The sequence below is a fragment of the Entelurus aequoreus genome, linkage group LG12 (assembly GCF_033978785.1).
Source record: "Entelurus aequoreus isolate RoL-2023_Sb linkage group LG12, RoL_Eaeq_v1.1, whole genome shotgun sequence".
Lineage (NCBI taxonomy): Eukaryota > Metazoa > Chordata > Actinopteri > Syngnathiformes > Syngnathidae > Entelurus > Entelurus aequoreus.
This window is the reverse complement of record NC_084742.1, coordinates 23,601,304-23,625,002: the sequence shown is the minus strand read 5'-3', so window position 1 is coordinate 23,625,002 and position 23,699 is coordinate 23,601,304. Positions and strand designations below refer to the sequence as shown.

Sequence of the window (23,699 nt, the reverse complement as noted above, 5' to 3'; positions counted from 1 at the left end):
TACAGACTCGCATTTACTTTCTATACACTTTCATTGTGGAATGTCATTCATCAGTTTGGTTCAGCGGGAATCGACTGGTTGATGGCACTATCTTCCGGAGGAAAAGGTGTGCTGTATCTATGAATCCAGCAGAAGGCGGTGTCTCATGAGTAAATTCCCTCAACATTTTCCAGCAGGAACATATCGGACAATATGCTAGACGATTAATCGAGATCGAATCGTCATTGAGGTTTGAATTAGTTCGATAACGTAACCGCAAGAAGCTAATTTTTTTTTCTCGTTGTCACTGGCATTTGAGTGGCAGACATGTTCGCCAATCACAATTGTTGAAACTGCCGTTGATTCGCCTCTCCCTTCAAACAGCGAGAAATATGTCTCACACTGTGCATCGCTCTCAGAACCTGAGTTTTAACAGTAGAATTAAATGAAGAAAGTGAGCCCTTTTTTCAGTTATTCACATTCTATGTCTCGGTAGGCGGAGAGCTACCCCGCCATCTTTGCACACACAGGAAGCACAGACAGAAAACTGGGGAAAAAAATTACCTTTAATATGTTGAATATTTATTTAAGTTAAATTTTTGCTAACCGAAATGAGTGTACATTTAATTTCTGTGAGGAGTTTGCATGTTCTTCTCGTGACTTCGTGTGCACTCCGGCTTCCTCCCACCTCCAAAGACATGCACCTGGGGATAGGTTGATTGGCAACACTAAATTGTCCTTAGTGTGTGAATGTGAGTGTATATGTTGTCTGTCTATTTGTGTTGGCCCTGCGGTGAGGTGGCGACTCATCCAGGGTGTGCCACACCTTCCGCCCGCGACCCCGGAGGGTCAAGCGAGAGAAATGGTTGGATGGATGGATGTTTATTTAGGCAGGCCTCGCCAACCCGCATCTGGCTCTTTTTCTGGTTTCATGCGGCTCTTATGTTCGCCAATCAGAACTGTCAAACCTTGCGTTTGTTTGTCAGGGAGAAAGACAACTCACTCTTTGCATCGCTCTCAGCGCTCTGGCTCTCAGCACCTGAAAATGTTTATTCTTAATTCGATCACTTGTAACTGAAAAAAATAACACCATTATTACAAACACTGCTCAGGACCCGCCAAGGAATAGCGCTGCAAAGTAACAAAAATATGAGAGAAAAAAACATGATTAACGAAGCCAAATGTCCCATCGTGGGAATATTTCAACTTCAAATCGGATGGGCAATATACATAACCTGACTCTCACCAGATCCTTGTAGTTCGCTGAGCTCCACACAAGGATCTGGGACTTCTCAATAGGAGATGTATTTCAGAAGGTGGGGCCTTGTAAAAAAAATCATTGTATGTGATTGGATAAACCACTTGTCCGTTATCTTGAATGACGTGCTACTTCAACCACTCACATTGAAATCAACCCATGAAGCTGATGAGAGCGACACTGAGAAATCCAAAACAGAACAGCCGACATATTGGATACCGACAGAGCGAAAAGTTAGAGAACTTTTACTGAAACAACATAGCAATGTCAGTAGATGGTCGATGTCGTTTGTGCAAAGAAAATATGCGAATAAAAGGCTTCATTGGGAACAGCAGAAAAATATTTCACAAAGTTGCCAACGAAAAAAAGCATAGACGAACGTCTAAAAGAACTTGGTTTGAAATTGTTCAACGTTCGGGGGAGACCGTGTCGAATAAGCTTACGGTGCTTTCGCTTTATAGGGAAACTCGAAGACACTCTGTCCACTTTTAAAAGATGGCGAAAAACTGAAGCGGAACCGAGTTCTGAACAGTCATCTCCTTCGGCGACAGCGACATCAGAGAGTGCAAAGGTGTCTGTCGCACATAAATGGGACAGGGTGCCGACTCCATCGAAATTGTGTCCCCATCCCCCGACACCTACTGCTCCCCCAGCTCCTAAACTACTGATTTAATATTCGATAGATTCAACTAAACAGTTGCAATAGCAGAATCAATGTCAGCACACGACTCCTCGCTGCGTGCCACCATTGTTGTTTGAATCAAACAGTCGCTTTGGCGCTACGTCACATCTATGAAATCCCGCCCGGCGATCCTGATTGGTTCATTATTTTTTGCTATCTTGAAGAAGTTTGCATTGCCCTCGAGCCCAGATCCTTGTGTGGAGCTCAGCGAACTACAAGGATCTGGCGAGAGTCAGGTTACAATATACGCCCATTAACACAGATGAACGAGCGAGAATGCGGTGATCATGTGATGGCAACAAACAATAAGACAATCGGACTTTGTTTTTCCAACTGGAAAAAAATGCACTTTAAGATATTAAATATTTATTTAGGTACATTTTTTGCTTACAGAAATGTGTCAGAAATTTGATTTTTTGATTGTTTATTCATTTAGGATAACTGAAAGTTATTTACATTCCCATTACAGTACAATGGTAAACAATTCTACAGTAATGAGAAATATTTTTTGTTGAACACAATAGTAAGCCATTCTGCCTTATATGTCAGGCATCATTAGTGCATTTCAAAGCTTCAAAAACTCAGCGCCTTGGACTTTGTTGAACTGGGAGTTTGTCTGTGTGAGACAGTACACACAATGTTTCTTTGTTGAAAATGACTGGCCTGTGGTCTTAGAACTGTAGGAGTCCATTTCTGTCATTATCATGTTGGTGTGTGACATTTACAATAAATCGGGCTGAGCAAAGGTGCGTGCCTGCCTGCATGCGTGAGAAACTGATGGGGTGATGTCCATGTGTGCCCATGTGTATGATGTGGCTCTTTGCGGTGACACAGTCAAAAATGTGGCTCTTGGTCTCTGACTGGTTGGCCACACCTGATTTAGAATAACAAAGTTATTTACTTTCCAATTACAGTACAATGGTAAAAAATTCGACAATAGTGAGACAAAAAAGTTTAAATCCCTTTTAATGGTTACTTGGATTATTATCATGTATTAGGGTTGTATTACATTATAAACACTGTATACTTTGTATTGGTTATTTATTCAGTTTAGGAGCATGATTTAGACAAAAGCTGAGACTGTCTGTATAAAGTCAAATATAATTTAAAGTAAGCTATTGCATATTATTCTAATGTGTGGCAACTTGAGACAAGAATATGTTGAGTGACAGTGTAAAAGTAACATGTTTTCCTTCAGTCGTTATTTTCACAGTTACAGTATATGCATTTATATGTTTAAAACATTAAAATCACAATTCCAATCGCAATCACAATTTTGATGAGAAAAATTGCAATTCGATTTTTTTCCCACTGCAAATTATTTGCCACTTGCCAGGATTAAAAATTGATTTCTCGAACTTTCCCTAGTTTTAGGGAGGTATATACTTATTTTTAGTCATATTCTTCATTTTAGCATGAATACATATTTTTTCTCTATTCTAGTTTAATATGTTAAAATATTACCTATTCCAGTAAAATATTTTTTTACCCCCACATAGATTCTGCAACATCCCAAGGATGTAATTTAAGAATTCAAAGTTGAAAAATAATTGTATTTCTAACAATAAAGTACTTCTAGCTTAAAAGTCCTGTTAATTTCTAGATATACAAATCCTAATTTAGGATGTTTTATCAAGTAAAATTAACCTGTGTGAAGTTGGCCCCCCACCCCTCGCAAAACACAGTCTCATTTATTTGTGCTGGGTTTCCGCTCGTTTTTGCTGTTTAAATTAATGATTGTGCCGTTTTCGTTTTTAAGACAATAAATATTAAAGTTAGCGGAAGTGAAGTCAAAAGCCCCCTGTTTTTTCCAAATCAAGCCAAAATAATATCTTTAAAGGCCTACTGAAACCCACTACTACCGACCACGCAGTCTGATAGTTTATATACCAATGATGAAATCTTAACATTGCAACACATGCCAATACGGCCCGGTTAACTTATAAAGTGCAATTTTAAATTTCCCGGGAAATGTCCGTCTGAAAACGTCTCGGTATGATGACGTTTGCGCGTGACGTCACGGATTGAACGGAAGTATTGGGACACCATTGTGTCCCAATACAAACAGCGTCTGTTTTCATCGAAAAATTCCACAGTATTCTGGACATCTGTGTTGGTGAATCTTTTGCAATTTGTTTAATGAACAATGGAGGCAGCAAAGAAGAAAGCTGTAGGTGGGATCGGTATATTAGCGGCTGGCTACAGCAACACAACCAGGAGGACTTTGAGTTGGATAGCAGACGCGCTATCCGACGCTAGCCGCCGACCGCACCGATGATCGGGTGAAGTCCTTCGTCGCGCCGTCGATCGCTGGAACGCAGGTGAGCACGGGTCGTGATGAGCAGATTAGGGCTGGCGTAGGTGGAGAGCTAATGTTTTTAGCATAGCTCTGTCGAGGTCCCGTAGCTAAGTTAGCTTCAATGGCGTCGTTAGCAACAGCATTGCTAGGCTTCGCCAGGCTGGACAGCATTAACCGTGTGGTTACAGGTCCAGGGTTTGGTTCGGTGTCTCCTGGTAGTAGAAGTAATAGTAGTATTGTTGATCTTCTGTCTATCCTTCCAGTCAGGGGCATGTTTCTTCTGTTTCTATCCGTAGTTAAGCACAATGCTTTCACGTTAGCTCCGAAGCTAAAGTGCTTCACCGATGTATTGTCGTGGAGATAAAAGTCACTGTGAATGTCCATTTCGCGTTCTCGACTTTGATTTTCAAGAGGATATATGGTATCCGAGGTGGTTTAAAATAAGAATCCGTGATCCACAATAGAAAAAGGAGAAAGTGTGGAATCCAATGAGCCCTTGTACCTAAGTTACGGTCAGAGCGAAAAAAGATACACCCTGACGTCCTGCGCTGCACTCTAATCCTTCACTCTCACTTTCCTCATCCACAAATCTTTCATCCTCGCTCAAATTAATGGGGTAATCGTCGCTTTCTCTGTCCGAATCGCTCTCGCTGCTGGTGTAAACAATGTGCAGATGTGAGGAGCTCTTCAACCTGTGACGTCACGCTACTTCCGGTACAGGCAAGGCTTTTTTATCAGCGACCAAAAGTTGTGAACTTTATCGTCGATGTTCTCTACTAAATCCTTTCAGCAAAAATATGGCAATATCGCGAAATGATCAAGTATGACACATAGAATGGACCTGCTATCCCCGTTTAAATAAGAAAATTTAATTTCAGTAGGCCTTTAATTTGTGCTGGTTTGTGCAGTTCAAATTATTGTTCAGGAATTTAGGATACTTTCGTTGTTGAAATATTAATGTTTCCAAAATAGTCTCACATTAAGCTTTAATATTCTCATTCGTTTGTGCCAGTTTTGTGCTGCTATACTTTGTGAATTATTAACAATTAACGATTCCGGAAGTGACATGATGACCGAACCGGAGACCCAGTTTTTGACAGTCCGATTTATGGTTCAAACAATAACAAAATAGCCTCATTTGTTTGTGCTATGTTTTTGCCGGTTTGTGTCATGGAAACTATCAACTGTGTTGCTATGATTTAGGAGCTAAAGATTACGTTGCAAAAAGTGACATCACCAGCCACAAGTAATTCTCCATTTTCAACCAAACAGTCGCATTTGTGCTCCAAATTATACCAAAATGGTCTCATTCGTTTGTGTTAGGCTTATGCTGGTTTATGCATTTGAAATGATCGATTGTGCGTCTATACTTTTATAATTAATAATTACATTTCAAATGTGCATCATGAACTACACTTCACTGCCTCTGGGTTGGTAGACAGACTGGTACACCTGTGGACTGAAAAGTTGTAACGCAGTTTTACTTTTTCAGCACAGTAAGTACGACCCTCCAAATAACATCTTTGGTCAATGTAAATATGTTTAAACACATAAATGTCATGTCTGTGTGATCATGTTTTGTTTTAGTAATGTTTTGTTTTGTTTAGTTATTGGACTCTTTAGTTTCTGTTTACGCTCCATTGTTTTTGTTTCCATGACCACCCATTAGTTTTCACCTGTCCTCATGTCACGCACCTGTCTCACGCTTTGCACTCGCACACCTGTCACTAATCATGTCACTGCTATTTAAGCCTGTCTGTTTCTGATGATCGTCCTGGTGACATTATCCTTACTATCTCGGTTTACCTCTGCTACATTTCATTCCAAGCCATAGTTCCATGCCATAGTTTTGTTTTCGTTTTCATGTTCATAGTCTCTGCCTTTGTGCAAGTTTTTGTTTCATTAGCCAAGTTTGTACTTCCGCCCTTGTGCGCACTTTTCGTTTGTTCTTTTTGTTAGTGTAAAAATAAACATGTACTTACCTTCACGCCTTGCCCGCGCTAACTTTCCTTTGCATTCCGGGAAAACACAACACCCCAAGGTCCACGTTTTGACAATAAGTTGTAAACAAAGCCTAATGCATACTGCTAATGCATGTATGCAACCTCATCCCTGTTGATTGGTTAGGGTTGGATAAATAAAATTACTTCTCATTAGCTGCCAGTTGCGTGTTGTGTGTCACACCTCATGTAATTGTGTTCTGGAAGTCAGTGCATCGCCTAACTTGCTCCGCTGTCACTTAAAGTGTGGCGGTCACGTCTTTTGTGGCTTAAAGTTGTGTTGTGGCTTTAAATTGTGTTGTATCGAATGTATTTAATGTGGCTTTTGCAATAGTGCTGTAGCTGAAAGTTGTTGTGTTGTAATTAATGATATTGGCTTGTGGCGTTTGCGTTTGTTGTGACCTTTCTCAGCCACCGTAGCTAGCCGCCATTTTTGTTTTGATAACGTCGCAGACGAAGGGCAAAATAGACGTTTAACGTCCTTATTTTTAGAAGTGTTAAACTCAATATACAGTCTGCCGCTCTTAAATCCAATATTTTCCTTTAGATAATATCGATCAATTCCCTTTTAAAACAATGTTGGATCGATACCTATCTTCCAGAAGGCAAACTTGTCTAGCGCGGATTTAGGAATATAAATTGATCTATCAATCAATCGTTACACCCTTAGTACATAAGCAACTGCACATTTTGTAAACATGCTTGTAATGTTTCTTTCATGTGTAAAACTGAATTTAAATGGGTTTAAAAATTGTTACAGACATATTATAGGGTTTAAACTAGGAGTGCAACAATTAAGATAGACTTTTTTTTTTGTCGACATTGTTGACAAATTTCAACAATTATATTTGTCGAAAATAGCCGTGACGTCATCAGTCGTGTTTTTCCGGGCAGAAGCGGATCCGGGCCGCCACTCGTAAAAACATTGCCAGTGAAACCATATGAAGTGTGAGAACATTTCCTCCTATTCTTGTTGAAAGCATGAATTTTTTGCTCATTTTGCAAAGCGGACCTTGTTTTTTATGGCTGTCCATCTGTGATTTGCGAGCATTTAAAGCTGATGTATGTATGTCAAACTTTTGGAGGGAGGATACGGTCTCAACTCCGTGAGAGTGTTGGCTTGCACCTTACTAGCTAGCTAACAACTGGGACGAAGTTGTGTGAAAAATAACTAACTATAATTTTAGCAATTCAAGTACTTTTTAAAGCAGTGTCAATTTGCAATGCAACAAAGGCTAATCTCGCGCCCGTGCAATTAGCACACAAAACGTGCACACAGACAGACATTAGGCACCAATGACAGAACCTTACAATGTACTATATCCATACACTGCTATAAAATTGTTTAAAAAGGAATAGAAGGCGCGCTGATGTGATGTGGAGAAATCTCATATTTTTACACATTTTCCCAGAAGATTTTCCATATTTGAAATGCAAATATTGATGCTCCTCTGACCCGCATTAGACACACGACTTAAAGGTGTTCGTGAAATCACCTGATGTTGTTTGGCCCTAAACTAACCACAACTTTAGTGCTGCATTAAACATTATGTCGCTATTGCTGTGACATTTACTCAAAAATAATGTTTAAAAAATGTCAACTTGAAACCTTGTCCAGCTATTTACTGACACATACTGGTCATGTTTAAATAACTTTTACTGCATGAATATTGGCTCCAAATATCGGTTATCGGCCTCCTTTACTACTAATAATCAGCCCTAAAAATAACTAATCGGACGATCTCAAAAGAATAACCAGTTCAATATTTATACATACAAATAAGCTGCATGTGCACATGTTCAGCCCAATTGTAGAAGTAAAGGAGTGATATCATTATGATCAACTAAAGTAAAAAAAAATTTCTGGAATTCAGCTGCAGGTTTGACATTTTTAATCATGACGTCATAAAGTTGTTGAAATAAAAAGGTGAGTGACCACTGAAGATTTTAACAGTGTAGACAGTGTAGACATTAATAGGATTTAAGTTTATTTATTTTTTTACTCGCTGAGGCTCACCCTCATCTTTGAGGGGGAGTGCACTGATTTATAGGCGACACCAATAAATCAAACAAGGCGGAAGAAAGACACACGCACGCACACAGAAGAAGAGCAAAACAAGCAGGAAGTTACAAAGTGAAAGGAGGCAGCCACATTGTTCACTGTGAGGAGAAAATTACAGTGGATGTGATGCTTCTATGACAAGTTATCCACACACACACACACACACACAGGTAATCAACGTGTGTGTCTTCATCAAGAGAACAACAACACATTTGTCTTCATGCTGTCACCCATCATGGCGGCAAGAAAACAATAGAAACTAAAGAAATAAATAAATGAAGGGGGTGGACTGTCACATTTAACACACACGCACACACAAACACACACACAGGTTGTCCGTCCAGAAATGTCTCAGTCAGTTTAACCACTGTTATTATTGTAATCATAATGACATGTTTTTAAATGGATTATTATACGCTTTCATTAATAACATGATGTCTTCTTCTTGATGAGAGCGCAAGCACACACACACACACACACACAGACACACACACACACACACACACGTACATAAATGAAACGAAAAGGACAGAAAGCCTGTCAGAACACACACACACACTTCCTTCATGTGTGCAATCGCTAATTAAAGTTGTGTTAATGACACGCTGTCTGCCACAGGACACACACACAAACACGCACATATAACTGTAAATCTTGTCATGTTTTTAATTGATTTCGCCTGCAATTACTTTGTAACAACGCTGGAGTGGCGCGTTTTTAAGATGTTTTCATTAACAACAACGACACACACACACACGCACACACTCACCTGTCATCCTATCGCTGCCCTCGCCTTACCCTCACTAAACTCCGCCCACACATTCTCCTTTCATCTTCCCCTCTGACCCCCGCCCAACACACGCACGCACACACACAACTGTAAATCTTGTTTTATTTTATGAAGGTGTGTGTGAGCGTGTGTGTTGTGCTTGACTGTCCAGAGCGCACACACACCTCTGACATGCTGTCAGAATAAATAGAAAGATACGTCTAGGTGCAGATGACAAGAAGATGGGGAAGGAAGACAGACGTTGTGGAGGAAGATGAAGAAGTGGAGTGAGGAGAACATCGTGGACGCCTGTGGGCAGGAGAGACAGCAGGGGGAGGGGCTTAAACAGGAAGAGGGGATTTGTTTGCGGAAAGGTAAAAGGAGGAAGAGGAGGGATGGAGAGATTACCTGGTGGCTGAGAGGAAAAGCTGTTGTGACACGGCCTAATGTCATTTCCAAACCAATCTGCTAAGTGCATCTAAGAGTGTGTGAGTGTGTGTGTTTGCAGGCATCAAATAATCTTGTTGCCTTCGACAACATCCCTCCCCCTCCTCCTGTCACCTAATGCCAAACATGTCCACATCCTTTTCCGTCATTTTGATTTGCTCTTTTCATAAATGGTGCGTTAAAAAGTCGCCTCCAACACAGACAGGCGCCTTCTTGTGGCCATGTGAGCACGTATTCATCGGCGTTAACATTTTAAATTATTTTACTGTGTTTCAAACGGAATACTTCTGTACAGTAAGTATACTGTGTACACTGTGTAGTAGTGAAATTCCATATCACAGTTATCGTGACAGAAATTATTTATGTCGGTTATCATTAGTTATTATTGTTGCGGTATTGTTGTGTTTAAAAAGTACTTGCACACACTGAAATCTTAACTGAGATTTGTTTTTATAACTTAAATAAAAAGACACACTGATGGAAATCTTAGTGTTTTAGTCTTAGCATTTTATGTCTTCTAATGGCTAAGCTTTTAATTTTTTAAATAATGGTTTGTACTGTAGTACTTTCAGATGTAATTAAATGAAAATTGCGTAACAAATAAAATGCATTATTATTATTATTTATTCTTTCTGGCGGGTATCGTGGCATCCTACTCTGTTCAGTGGTCCTTGAACGCACTGTACAAACACCTGTCCTTTTTTCCTCTATGTATACAGTAGAATGTGGTGCCAAGAGGGCACAGATTGCAAGTCCAATGTGCACAATTGAATAAGGCTGAAACGACGCATCGACGTAGTCGACGTCATCGGTTACGTAAATACGTCGACGCCGTTTTTGTGCGTCGACGCGTCGCATATTTACGTCACACTACCGTCATGGCGGAGCGCAAAGCAGACTGTGCGAGCGAGGGGGAAAAAATCACGCCAAAAGTGTGGGAGTATTTCAATACAGGGCCTAATAATGTTGTTGTATGCACACTGTGTCGAGCGGAAATGGCCTATCATAGCAGCACAACGGCTATGAACGAACATTTGAAAAGAAAACCATCAACTAGTCAATCGTCCGCGCGAGTATACGTTGTCATCATTACACAAAAACATGAATGTGTCATTTGTATCTGCTAGGGGTGTAACGGTACGTGTTTTGTATTGAACCGTTTCGGTACGGAGCTTTCGGTTCGGTACGGGGGTGTACCGAACGAGTTTCTAAGCAAAAGCTAACTTTAGCTGCTAAAGTGTTAACAAGCTGCTTCGCTCCTTCTGCGGCTGCCTCTGTCTCAGCACGCAGCATTGTCCCACCCACACAACCATCTGATTGGTACACACAAAGCGTTATGCAAAGCGTTATCAGCCAATCAGCAGTGCGTATTCAGAGCGCATGTAGTCAGCGCTTCAGCGTGGAGCAAATAGGTGTTTAGCAGGTGAGCATCAGGCAGCGGACTTCTCCCCAAATGATAATAAACACCTCCCAGTCAACTACTAGTAACATCACTATGAGCCCGTTGACCTTCTAGGAATATAAACTGGAGCTCAGCTCACTCGCAGTCCTGGCTTGAGGTGAAGGCTACCGGTAATTAGCTCTCAGTTCCAGCCACATCGACCCCTTCTGAGCGCCTATTTTCAGCTGCTGGGAATATTGTAAACAAGAAAAGAAGCGGAGCATGTAGACATGCTAACCTTTCTTCATTACAACTGTTAGTCACTCACTGGAATGAGTAGAATTGGTTATTGTGTACTGTGTTGGACTGGATGTTTATTTTGCACATTTTAAAAGCAATACTTAATGTTTACAGTGCTCCAGAATATTTAGATTGGCACTTTTTTGTATTGGATGTTTATCTTTATTTTTGCACATTTTAGCAAATAAGCAATACTTTCACTTTTGTTGAAATGTTTACACTGTTGTTACAGAATATTTCGTTTTGCACTTTTTTGTATTGGATGTTTATCTTTATTTTTGCACATTTTAAAGCAAAATAAGCAATACTTTTACTTTTGAAATGCTTATACTATTGCAGAATATTAAGATTTGCACTGGATGTTTACTTTTATATTTGCACATTAAAAAGCAAATAAGATACTTTTAATTTTGTTAAATGTTAAAAGTTTTAAATGTTTACATTGTTACAGAATATTTTGTCATGTTGTTGTCAATGTTGACTGAGTGGCCATACTTCTTTTTTTTGTAAATAAAAGCCATGCCTTTTGAAAAAACAGGCCTACATTTATTTTTTCATCTTCGTTTTAAATAAAAAAATAATCGGTAAAGGAAAAATAATCTATAGATGAATCGAAAAAATAATCTATAGATCAACCGATTAATCGAAAAATAATCTATAGATTAATCGATAGAAAAAAAATCGTTAGCTGCAGTCTTACAATTGAATAGCTTAGTTGCTCAGACAGTGTTGCGTTTATATAAGTTTGGATTGGAGTATGATGTTTCTTAATGGGGAAACACGTTAATCCCTCTTGTTTTCATGTTAGCATTTAAGATCGTGTGCTGGCGCTAGTTTTATCAAAGTGCAGTTACCAACCATGGTTTTTCAATAATACTAACCGTCCAGAGTTTTAGCGAGCTTATCATTAATACTTTTTATCGTTTCATCCCTATGCTCTACCGAGTTCTAGAGGGCACAAAGTTCGACAATGTAGTGCTGTACAAAATCAATCCCCTAGTACAACAACCTTCAAATTCTGCCCACTTTAAAGCAGATTAAAACGCACTGGATTAGATTTAGAAATAATTATACTTTAAGTAAGCTAAACGATTATTATCCCAGTTTGTTTGGAGTGTTCCCATGTAAGCACATACAGTACGTAACATTGTCTTGCTATCATTCATTTGCTTTGTACCAAAAGGTTTACTGATAGTGAGCTAACATTTAGCAAACCAGAGTAACCAACACTTTTCAAATAGGATTCACAAACCTGAATCATCAATTGTCTCATCACAGCTGGTGTGGAGTTAGACAATATAGACCAGGTGCGGCCCGACGGCGTCTTTAGCTTGGCATGCGGGATGTCACAAGTTTATTAAGTTACAGTATATCCTATATGTATTACATTTAATTATTATTATTTTTAACATGTCTACAAGACTCATACTTTGTATACTATGAATACAGTATTGCCTTATTTCCATTTTTTTGTTTAGTGCGCACAGCAAATATAAATATGGAAGCCTAAATCCGTGAGGACTGTAGTAGCCTGCTAAGAGAACAAATAAATTTAAGTCCCACCTTGGCGAACAGGTATCCTTTAATTTTTGTGCCCTCAAAAACCACCTGCTCAGTGGCCTTGTGGTTAGAGTGTCCGCCCTGAGATCGGTAGGTCGTGAGTTCAAACCCCAGCCGAGTCATACCAAAGACTATAAAATTGGGACCCATTACCTCCCTGCTTAAATCACCAAAAATGATTCCCGGGCACGGCCACTGCTGCTGCTCACTGCTCCCCTAAACTCTCAGGGGGTGAACAAGGGGATGGGTCTAATGCAGAGAACAAATTTCACCACACCTAGTGTGTGTGACAATGATTGACACTTTAACTTTAACTTAACTTTAACAGAATGTTTCGACACGTTGGTCCTGGTCGCCATAAATATGCGGCTTAAAGCAGTGCTGTACGGTGCGACAAATTTAATCGCAAATGCGCCTAAAAATAGACTGTGCGACTTGAAAAAAAAGCCTGTCTGATCTCACACACACAGATAAAACTAGATCTAAGTTGAAGGAACTGGTCGGTAAAAGACAAAGTTTTTTTCCACCACCACTTGAAACAAACTGCACTGCGTGCTACCAACTAAGAGGGTCGGAGGGAATATTGAACAACAAATCAATGATTGAAGTGACAAACTTGCCATTCAAATAATATCGCGTTTGTTGACAGGAATATACAATCATGGAAGCACGTTCAATCTATTTATTAAGATGAGGTAACACAAACCAGTGAAAGATTCAAAAGAGCTGCCGTCACAGCCGACAAACAATTGCTGCTAGCCTGCTAAACTAACCAAAACACCTCAAGCTGCGTGGACTCGCTGACGTCACACATCGCTAGGCAACAGGCCCCACCTTTTAAAAGGCACACGCTGCTGTCATGAAGTGAAGTGAAGTATATTTATATAGCGCTTTTTTCTAGTGACTCAAAGCGCTTTTACATAGTGAAACCCAATATCTAAATTACATTTAAACCAGGGTGGGTAGCACTGGGAGCAGGTGGGTAAAGTGTCTTGCCCAAGGACACAACGGCAGTGACTAGGATGGCGGAAACGGGGATCGAACCTGAAACCCGCAAGTTGCTGGCACAGCCACTCTTCCAACCGAGCTATACCGCCCCATGTATGTCCATCCATATGAAACTTATCTCAACTGCACTATGCCAGATATTGGAAGTTTATTTTAAGTTAATTACTTTCACTAGTAATTAATTACATTTATTAAAAAGCAATTCCATTTGTAATTAAAAATTACTTTTTTGGTAAGGTAACAAGTAACTAATGAGTTTTTAAAAGTAATTTTCAGAACACAGCCTGTCATACAGCATCATGAAGCAGTTGGCAGGTTGGTGTTCCTGGCTAACATCTTTGTGTGTATGTCTTATAATAATTTTTACCTATGAAAACACCATTGTTAAAGGTCACTTATTTTCATGTTAAACATGTCCTACTAAGCCAGAGCAATTTATTTCACATTTTGTTCTTTTGTGTTTATCCCAGTTGCACACATAATACGATGTGGGAAAATGTTAAAGCCACACATTTTGGTTTCGTTTTTGGCGGGTACTCCTGACTTCCTCATCTGAAGAGGAAGAGCATTTGATTGGCTGTCATTCATAGCCACACCTCTCTTTCAATGTACACTGTTATAGAGCTGTGATTGGATATACGCCCAACATGTCCCACTCATCGACAGGACAAAATTAAATATGATTGGATTTCGTTTCAGCTCTTTTTTATACTTGACTGAATTGTCAGTTAATTATGTTATCGTCTTAGTCAACGAGTCTTTGTTTTGATTAAATATAGTCATATTATTTCCCGTTCCAATGTAAAGTAAATTAATTAATTAATTAAACAGCTTCCACGGCCCGCCCATGACGCCGGGTCTGGAGATATTTAGCTACGTCAACAAATATTTCTATTTATAGGTTAGTTTATGGGCCAAACTATATAGGGATATGAGTTTTGATCCATATTGCCCAGCCTTACAATTGTGTTAGCAACAGTGCTAGCATAATTTAAAGTTAAAGTACCAATGATTGTCACACACACACACACACACACACACACACTAGGTGTGGCGAAATTATTCTCTGCATTTGACCCAACACCCTTGATCGCCCCCTGGGAGGTGAGGGGAGCAGTGAGCAGCAGCGGTGGCCGGCCCGGGAATAATTTTTTGGTGATTTAACCCCCAATTCCAACCCTTGATGCTGAGTGCCAAGCAGGGAGGTAATGGGTCCCATTTTTATAGTCTTTGGTATGACTCGGCCGGGATTTGAACTTACGACCTACCGATCTCAGGGCGGACACTCTATTTAGGGATGTTTTCTGTGTTTAATTGAGTGTTGCAGTATAACTTTTGATGGCATTGTGTGTATATGTAAGAGTGCACATGCGTACTGTGTTTGAGTGATAATTATGAAATTGTGATATTTAAGACATTTCATATTTGCTACAAAAAATAATTCTGTACTACTAAATTTTTTCATTTAGTAGCACCAGTGCTACTAGTGAAAAAGTTATCTGTGTCGGGGTCGCAGGGGGTCACTGGAGCCTATCTCAGCTGCATTCGTATTATAACGTTCCAAAAAAATTAAGGTCCCAGTGTGTCGCTGTTACTCACAAAATTCAGCACGCCACTACAACAAGCTCAATCTCCGACGTGTCTCGCTATCCCCTCGAAACCTCACACAACTTTTAACCCCCACAACATACGTCACTTCCTATCCTTGCCCCGGAAGTCCCACCCCCCAGTCAAAGCCATTGGCTAGAAGCTGTAGCCAGCCACTCCACCATCTGTGGCTGACAGACAACACATGTTGCCTTACAGTGTGGATATTTTTGTCTGTCCTGATTTATAGTTGCTCATTTCCTCCTCTTAGCTGGTTACTTTCTGCTGCAACGCGGTTCATATTGGCTTTCTGTTGAAGTGTGCAAAGCATTTATTCTTTTGTTTCACTACTTCAGATTTAGCCTGTCCTCTATTCCGTCTTCTTCCGTGTGTGTCCGCACTAGGGTTGTCCCGATCCGATATTTGGATCGGATCGGCCGCCGATATTTGCCAAAAAATGCGTATCGGCAAGGCATTGGAAAATGCCGATCCAGATCTAGTTTTTAAAAAAATTCCGGTCCGTGTTTTCCAACGCACCGATTTAAACAATACATTCCACTTTTCTGCTGCTCCCTAATTTCTGTTCCGCATTTTCCAGCAAACCTTCAACACATCCACAGGTCTGTGTCCTAACCGTCCTAATCGGAAGCGGATGCCGGTTCATGGTTCCGAAAGGCGAGCGGAAGTTACCTGTATAAATGTGAGCTGTGTGAGATTATATTACCCTACAAGACGAAAAAGATGAAGAGGTGGAGTGCAAAACATGCCACAATAAAGTCAAGCGGGGTGGTAAAGTTGTAAGACATTTTAATACAACAAATCTGATCAAGCATTTAGCTAAATACCACCGTAAAGAATATGAAGAATTTCTAAAGAAAACTGACGAAAAGAAAAAGAAAGGTCCTACCCAACTAACTCTGACAGAAACGTTCGCGAAGCGTGACATACGGCCACTGAACAGTGCTAAAGCCCAGGGGATAACTAGAGTCATTGCCGAGGAAATAATTCTGGATGATGAGCCATTATCTCTCGTGAGTAAAGTGGGCTTTCGATGCTCGTCTTCGTTAGAAAGAATCTCCCCATTATGCTCGGACTGCAGTCAGGGGGGGGGGGGCAAACAATTTTTTTTTTTTTTAAGTTTACACTTGTTCAAGAGCAAGTATTGATGCTGAGTTATAGACATTTTATCCCACTCAGGTTGTTTGTGTGTTTTGCTTTTTTAAATAAGGTTTACGGCATTATTTGCACTTTATACAGTTCACTTTTTTACTGTTCAATGATGCAATTTCTGTTTGTCATGTATAATTGTGTCTATTTTGTGTTTATCCTTGAATAAACAGGTCAGTTTCTTGTTACCAACCATTGTGTATTATTCAAACTCACCTAATTCAGCTGGCTAGTTGTTATCGAGAGTACTAAAACCCTTTTCAACATGAATCTGACAACTAAGTAGGCTAAACAACTTTAAACTTTAATACATGCTCGGATAGGCCAGTATCGGCCAGTATCGGTATCGGATCGGAAGTGCAAAAACAGCATCGGTATCGGATCGAAAGTGCAAAAACCTGGATCGGGACATCCCTAGTCTGCACTGACCCGGCTAGATAGATAGATACATAGTACTTTATTGATTCCTTCAGGAGACTTCCCTCAGGAAAATTAAAAACTTAACAACCAAATTAAACTTAAAAAGCTAACTCATAACATTAAAAGAATGTAGCTAAAAAATTCTCCTTTGGCTAGTTAGAACCAAACATAAACTAAGGTGTAAAGAAAAGTAGCATTAATGCAGCATTTTACAACCGCCTGTATTACTTTATTTAGCGTACGTAAATAATCGATGTATGTACATTTGTTCTTCGATTCATGATCTCCCACGTTCTAATTGTGATGCATCGGAGAATCGATTATTTTTCCAACCTCTAGTAGAATATAGAAATAGAAATAGAAAACAGATATTAAACGTAAATAAACAAGTAGCTCAATAATACATTCATCCATCCATTTTCTACAGCTATCGGAAATGACGCAATATGTTACTACATACATCAGCAGCCAAATTAGGAGCCTTTGTAACCCGTTTGTTTACTAGTTTACTAGTGTTCAATAATAATAATAATAATGGATTAGATTTTATATTGCGCTTTTCTATTATTAGATAGTCAAAGCGCTCACAGAGAAGTGGGAACCCATCATTCATTCACACCTGATGGTGGTAAGCTACATTTGTAGCCACAGCTGCCCTGGGGTAGACTGACGTTCACTATGTTATTTAATGCCATTTTATTTCAGCGCTATAAGGTTGTTCTTTTAGTGCAATAAGAATTAATATTTTATGTGTCGTGAGATTTTCTGTTCAAATAAAGTCAATAATGACATGTTTGTGGTCCCCTTCATTAGTATAAGTATCAGAAAGTATCAAAATAAATTTTGGTACGAAATATTTTGGTATCGGTTGTACAAAACTGGTTCTTTCAAACTACTAATAGCAACATAACCTCGCCGTTGGTGTTCTTGTCATATTTTTTGGTTTTAAAAAACGGATTTGAGCCATTTGCAAACAGCCCCTTTTAGCACTAAAAGACAGTGCATGAAAGTGCTGGAATTGAAAAACACATGGCATGTACTGTATGTCATAGCTACACTTTCAGTATTGAGTGAGCATATTTAGCATCTTTGTGTCCTCTGACATTGGTGGCAGTCTTTGTGAAACATTATACACGCGCACGCTCACAACACACACACGCAGTGAGTGACCTGTCGCTCCCCTCTAGCCATTTTTTTAGGCTACGCCCACTCGTCGGAAGCACGACAACATCCCGTCTCATATCTTGTCCTCAACATAGTCATGGTAGCCTGAGCCAAAATGCCACCTTGTATGAGACAACACAACACTAAAGTGTCTAACTTCCTAATTGTGACCATTTAGTTCCTAAAAGTGTGTCCCTGCAGCACTAACACACACACAGAGAGAGAGAGAGAGAGAGAGAAAGAGAGAACAGTTATTTTCCATGGTGACGGAGGGTCGTATTTCTATCTTTGATCTTCACCTCTCTCTGTCTATGATCCCTTGCTCTCCTCTCTCGTTGACAACACACAGTCAAAGAGAGAGTGTCTCTCGCTCACTATGTATGAAAACACAGTAGATGCTTGTTTCAGTCGCCGGCGCTGCACATATACTTTCATTTTTCATGAACCTGCGTCTTAATAAAACAAAACATGGCAAAGGATGCATAAAGTTCCTTAAATCTTTGAATTCCTATAAGTTAGGGTTGTAGCTGTATGCCATCATTACAGTTCGGTACGTACAGTATTACCTACATTTATAAGCTTAAACGGTTCCATGACCGAGATCGTTACTCAAAACACTAGTATCTCAAACCAGCGACGGCCATTAAAATAATTAAAATCAATTAGTGCTTGCTCTCCACAAAAAAAACTTAATTTTAAAAAGAAAAACAAACTTTTTATACAAGAAAAAGACTAGTACAGTTGAATGTACTACAAACAACTTCAGTATACAATAGTTTTATGAAATTATATAATAATAATGTAAAGTATCTAGTAGATCCAACATACACAATGAGCCAAAAGTTCAGATTTTTTTCCCATAATGTTTAATTGTTTTCTAAATAGAATTATGAATAACTCTTGTAAAAATGTAGACTTTTTCTCAAAATGTTAGTTTCACCTTGTAAAACTGCAATCATTTCTCATAATTAGATTTTTTCATTAAGTTATTACTCTTACTCGTATAGGTAGCGTCACGCTTGCGGGGCCGCATGTTAGTGGTAGTTGTCGTGATTTCGAGATGCAACTAGAATGCACAAATACAGTAAAAGAATAATTAATAATACCAGTAGTCAAACTCTACATAAACACTCTTGTGCAGGGGTGTACACGAAAAAACAGAACACTAGTGCGGTTAGGACCGCACAAAAAGACTACACTTACGGCGTGAAAAGAAAGAACAGCGTGCCACAGCAGTCAATTCCCAAACGCTGACTAAGATACAAGGCTGCTGATCATTAACTAAACTCAGGTGGACCTAACAGCGCTTTGAGGCACAAGTCAAGTCACTTCAAAAAGGACAAACTACAACAGGAAGAGAAACCAAAATAAGAGCGCTCGGCCGGAACTACAGTAAATCATCAAACACAGGAAAATGCCAACAAACTCAAAATAAGGCACGTCGTTGTGTGACAATCCGTGACAGGTAGTTATTTCTTTAAAAATTGCGACGTCCATCTGGTGAAATCGCCAATCATTTTTTTTATACGTTAAACTGTTTTTCTCATGGAATGATGACTATTTCTCATAACATTATGGCCTTCTCTCTAAATGTTGCAACTTTCATCTTGTAAAATTGGAACAATTTCTTGTAAAAACTGTTTTCGTAATATTTGGATTATTTTCCTTTTAATTATTTTCTCATTGAATTACAACTTTTTCTCGTAAAATTGCGATTTCATCCTGTAAAATCGCAATTATTTCTTGTAAATGTTTGCAATATTCCGACTTTAATAAAATTACTTTTACTCGTAAAAGTATAATTATTTCCTTGTAAATTGGGACTTTCATTTTGTAAATTGGAAACGTTTTTTTTTAAAACCTAACAATTTTCATAACATTTCAAATATTTTTTTCATATAACTACCTTTTTCCTCGTTGAAGTGCAACCATTTTCTCATAAGTTTGCAACGTCTATCATGTATGCATGTATCATTTCCCATAAATGTACATTTTTTTCTGAAATTACATTCACAAGTCTATCCATCCATCCATTTTCTACCGCTTATTCCCTTCGGGGTCGCTGGAGCCTATCACAGCTACAATCGGTCATAATTTTAAAAAAAACAATTAAGAAGGAACCATAAGGCCGAACCTTTTGTTCACCAAAAATATTGGCAAATTTCATTATTTGGGACACAATAAGTTAAAGTGCAATTCAAACATAATTGTAGTCAATAAATAAAAGAGCAGCAGCTTTGAACGACAGTTTTCATGATCTTTTAAGCCACTCATAAGCACAAAAGAATTGCATTGCTTGTCGTTATGTCTAATTGAGTAACACAAATATGTGGCGAGTTCCTCACAGGCTACTCTCCATGAAGTGTGCTTCAAACTCCCATGACATTAACCCTGTACTTTAAACTGGTACTACGTTTTCTGCATAGAATACAAAAATTAACGCAGTATGTGAATTAAACAGAGCAGTAATCTGCCTTTAAACCACTAAATCAAGAAGTGCGGCCAAAAGGATGTTCAAGGTGACCATCTAGCTCGGGAATGTCCAAACGTTTACCACTGAAGTATACAGAGGGGGCACTTTAATACATTCTGTGCATTTAAGATATACTAAAACCCATCCAATGTAGGTTGATTTATGCTACGCTATCTGAAACAAACATTTTAGCACATTTGTGCTCTAGCTAAAAATGTAATAACATATTTCATTAATATTGAATTGATTATATTTTTACAATATGCTGAGGGCCAATGAAACACAAGTAGCTGGCCAAAAATGTGTTCCAGGGCCACAGTTTGAACATCACTGATCTAAGGTTTTTACACCAGCCACAGACAACAACTGGAGATACTATTTGATGACAAACACACAAGTGAAATGAACCCTTAACAACTGATAGCTCAGTTGCTGCTATTCACACTTAGGCACACACGCTCACCTCAGCCACAAGGCAAAACAATTGTGTGTGTGTGTGTGTGTGTGTGTGTGTGTGTGTGTGTGTGTGTGTGTGTGTGTGTGTGTGTGTGTGTGTGTGTTCCATTAAAACAACTTAACACTCCATGTCAAAGAATGAAAAACACAGAATGAAAGGAGTTCAAAGTAAGTGCACAACCACAGTGTGTGTGTGTGTGTGTGTGTGTGTGTGTAGCATTTCAGCAAACCAAAACTGAGCGTTTGCCCCCGCTGCAGACATTAGACCTCCATCTTCAGAACGTGTGTGCATGTGTGTGTTTGTGCTCTAACAGCCTGTCATGATAAGAAGAGCCCAGAATAACACTTTGACATCAGCAAACCCCCCCCCCCCCCCACCGCCCCCTTCTGTCACTCACTATCCATTCACACATACTTGTACACACACACACACACACTCACACAGACACAGAGGCAGACACACACACACAAACACACACACTCACACAGACAGACACACACACACGCAAACACATTTTGAAGGAGGCTATAAGTCCCATTAGCAATTTTACATGCATGTAGTTTTAGCACCAAACAGGAAGTGTCGAAAGAGTCGATAAAAGCCTGGTCTACTTTTACATGATTTTCTGACTACCTGTTTCTGGCAGCGTTTTCACTAAAGTTTGCAAGATAACTTTAGAGAAGCTTGAGTTAAGATGACAGAACAAGAAAGAGGAAAACAACTATTGCAAAAAGTTGCACCTGTGCACTGTGAAAGTGGTCCTTCTTGCTGTGTGCGCGCGCACACACACACACACACACACGCACGCACACAGAGAAGATGAAGCCCAGTGGGAGTTCATCTTTTTTTAACTTGTATTTTTTCCCAGGATCTAACATCAAGGGGTGGGGGCATTAGAGGAATGTCAATATGATTAGGGGGGAGGTGTGTGTTTTCAGCCACAATGGCTCTCCAGCAGTGTTGTTGCATGAGCATTCACATGATTCATTATTACCTCTGACATGGACTGCTGTGTGTGTGTGTGTGTGTGCGTGTGCGTGTGCGTGTGTGTGTGTGTGTGTGTGTGTGTGTGTGTGTAAATGATGGCCTATGATGGATGCACAGAATCAACAAAGACAAAAAAAAATCAGAAATTGATCACTTGATAAAAGTCGTGGTGGGTGGGTGGTGACGTCACAAATGGGGCTGAGGCGCGCTAAAGTGCGAGGTGAACTTTGAAGTCACTGACCTGGCGCTGGTGCAGTCCTGGTAGAGGATCTCGAAGTCCTTCCGGGAGATGAGCTTGCATCGGTTGACGCCGGGCTGGATTGCGCCGAGCCCCCGCAGCACGCGCACCTGCTCCACGGTGCAGACCACCGGCGTGATGTCGAGCCTCTTGAGTTTGGTGTAAACGGTGTGCAGGCCGCCCACCAGGTGCTTAAGGAAGAGGTCGAACACCTGCGGCAGACAGATGAGCTCCTCCTGGCCGTGCACGCTGAAGCTGGCCACCTTGACGCCGTGCACCTCCACCAGCTTGCACTCGCCGGACGAGCTCTGAGTCAAGGCGGGCGCGCCGGGGGTCAGCGAGCCCAGCGCCGACACAAGCGGGGCGGATGCGCCGTTGCCCAAGCCGGCCAGCGCGCCTCCCGGCGCGGCCAGAAAGCCACCGAGCATGGCACCACTGAGCCGCGGGGACAGTGAATGGGGGTTGCCGTGAGCCGGGCTGGAGGTGACGGAAGTGAGGATGGTCTCCGGAGGTGCCGAGCGGTACAGCGTGGCCGGAGTGGGGGCACCCGAGCCCGCCGAGAGAAGTGAGGGAGAGTCGGGCAGCGACATGGAAGAGAGGACGCTATTCCGCGCGCACTTTGCTCTGGCGGGAAAACGCTTTTGGTGTCCACTTTTGGCGCCTTGTCCACGCTGTTGTCTCCCTCACAGTCCACTGTCGTCCCCACAGAGTCCAGTGTCTTCTGTGCGTAAACTCCACCTCAACACACTCCAGGTCTGTCCGCGTGCTGGCCCCGCCTCCAACATTGGGCTGGACCAATCAGAGGAGGAAGTGTGTAGGCTGGCCATTGTGATTGGCCATTAGAGAAGGTGGGGGGGGGGTTGAACTTGGATCAAAAAGTCTCACTTTCAGCAACTTTATACTTTAAAAGTTTGACTTTATTTATGATTGTATTTGTTTCCACCTGTTTTTACTTCACTGCCCTTGCATGTGGCCCACGTGCACACTCTGGTGGCCACAAGTGGATGGCTCTGACCTTTGACCCCGTAAAAGTCAGAAAGAAAACAAAATCTAGGCGGAAGACAGAGAAGATTAAAAGAAGCAATTACACGACAATGGGATTGAGCAGTGTGGATTACAGACTGCCTGCTTTTTGTAATCCTGTGTAATCCCATTACACTGAGACGCTCGCTCAATGAAAAAGGTACCCAGTTTCTTTTCTGAAGAGCGACTCGACCACCTCGCAGTGAAAGAGGAGAGGGACTAGTTTGTCCCCTGGGACCACCGACAACAAAGACATGGAGCAAGAGGTGACGAGAGGACAAAAAATGGAAAAACTTGACATCAAAATGGATCTTTATCCCGGGGGAGTTTTCTAAGAAAGGCTTCAAACATTCAAGTCTTCATTGTGTTATTATTAACACATCATGCAACACAAACACACACTGCTGTCACTAGAGGCCATCAAGATTTATTTAGCTT

At 40.5% G+C, this 23,699-nt stretch overlaps 1 protein-coding gene across 1 annotated transcript in view; it reads right to left on the bottom strand.

Moving 5' to 3' along the window:
- Window positions 1–23,409, bottom strand: part of LOC133661800 (dachshund homolog 2-like) — an 83,771-nt gene extending 60,362 nt beyond the window's left edge. The window contains exon 1 of the mRNA XM_062065266.1: window positions 22,242–23,409. Coding sequence (XP_061921250.1) covers window positions 22,242–22,828 — 587 coding nt within the window. The 5' untranslated portion in view covers window positions 22,829–23,409. The remainder of the gene's footprint in view (window positions 1–22,241) is intronic.
- Window positions 23,410–23,699: the final 290 nt, after the last annotated feature.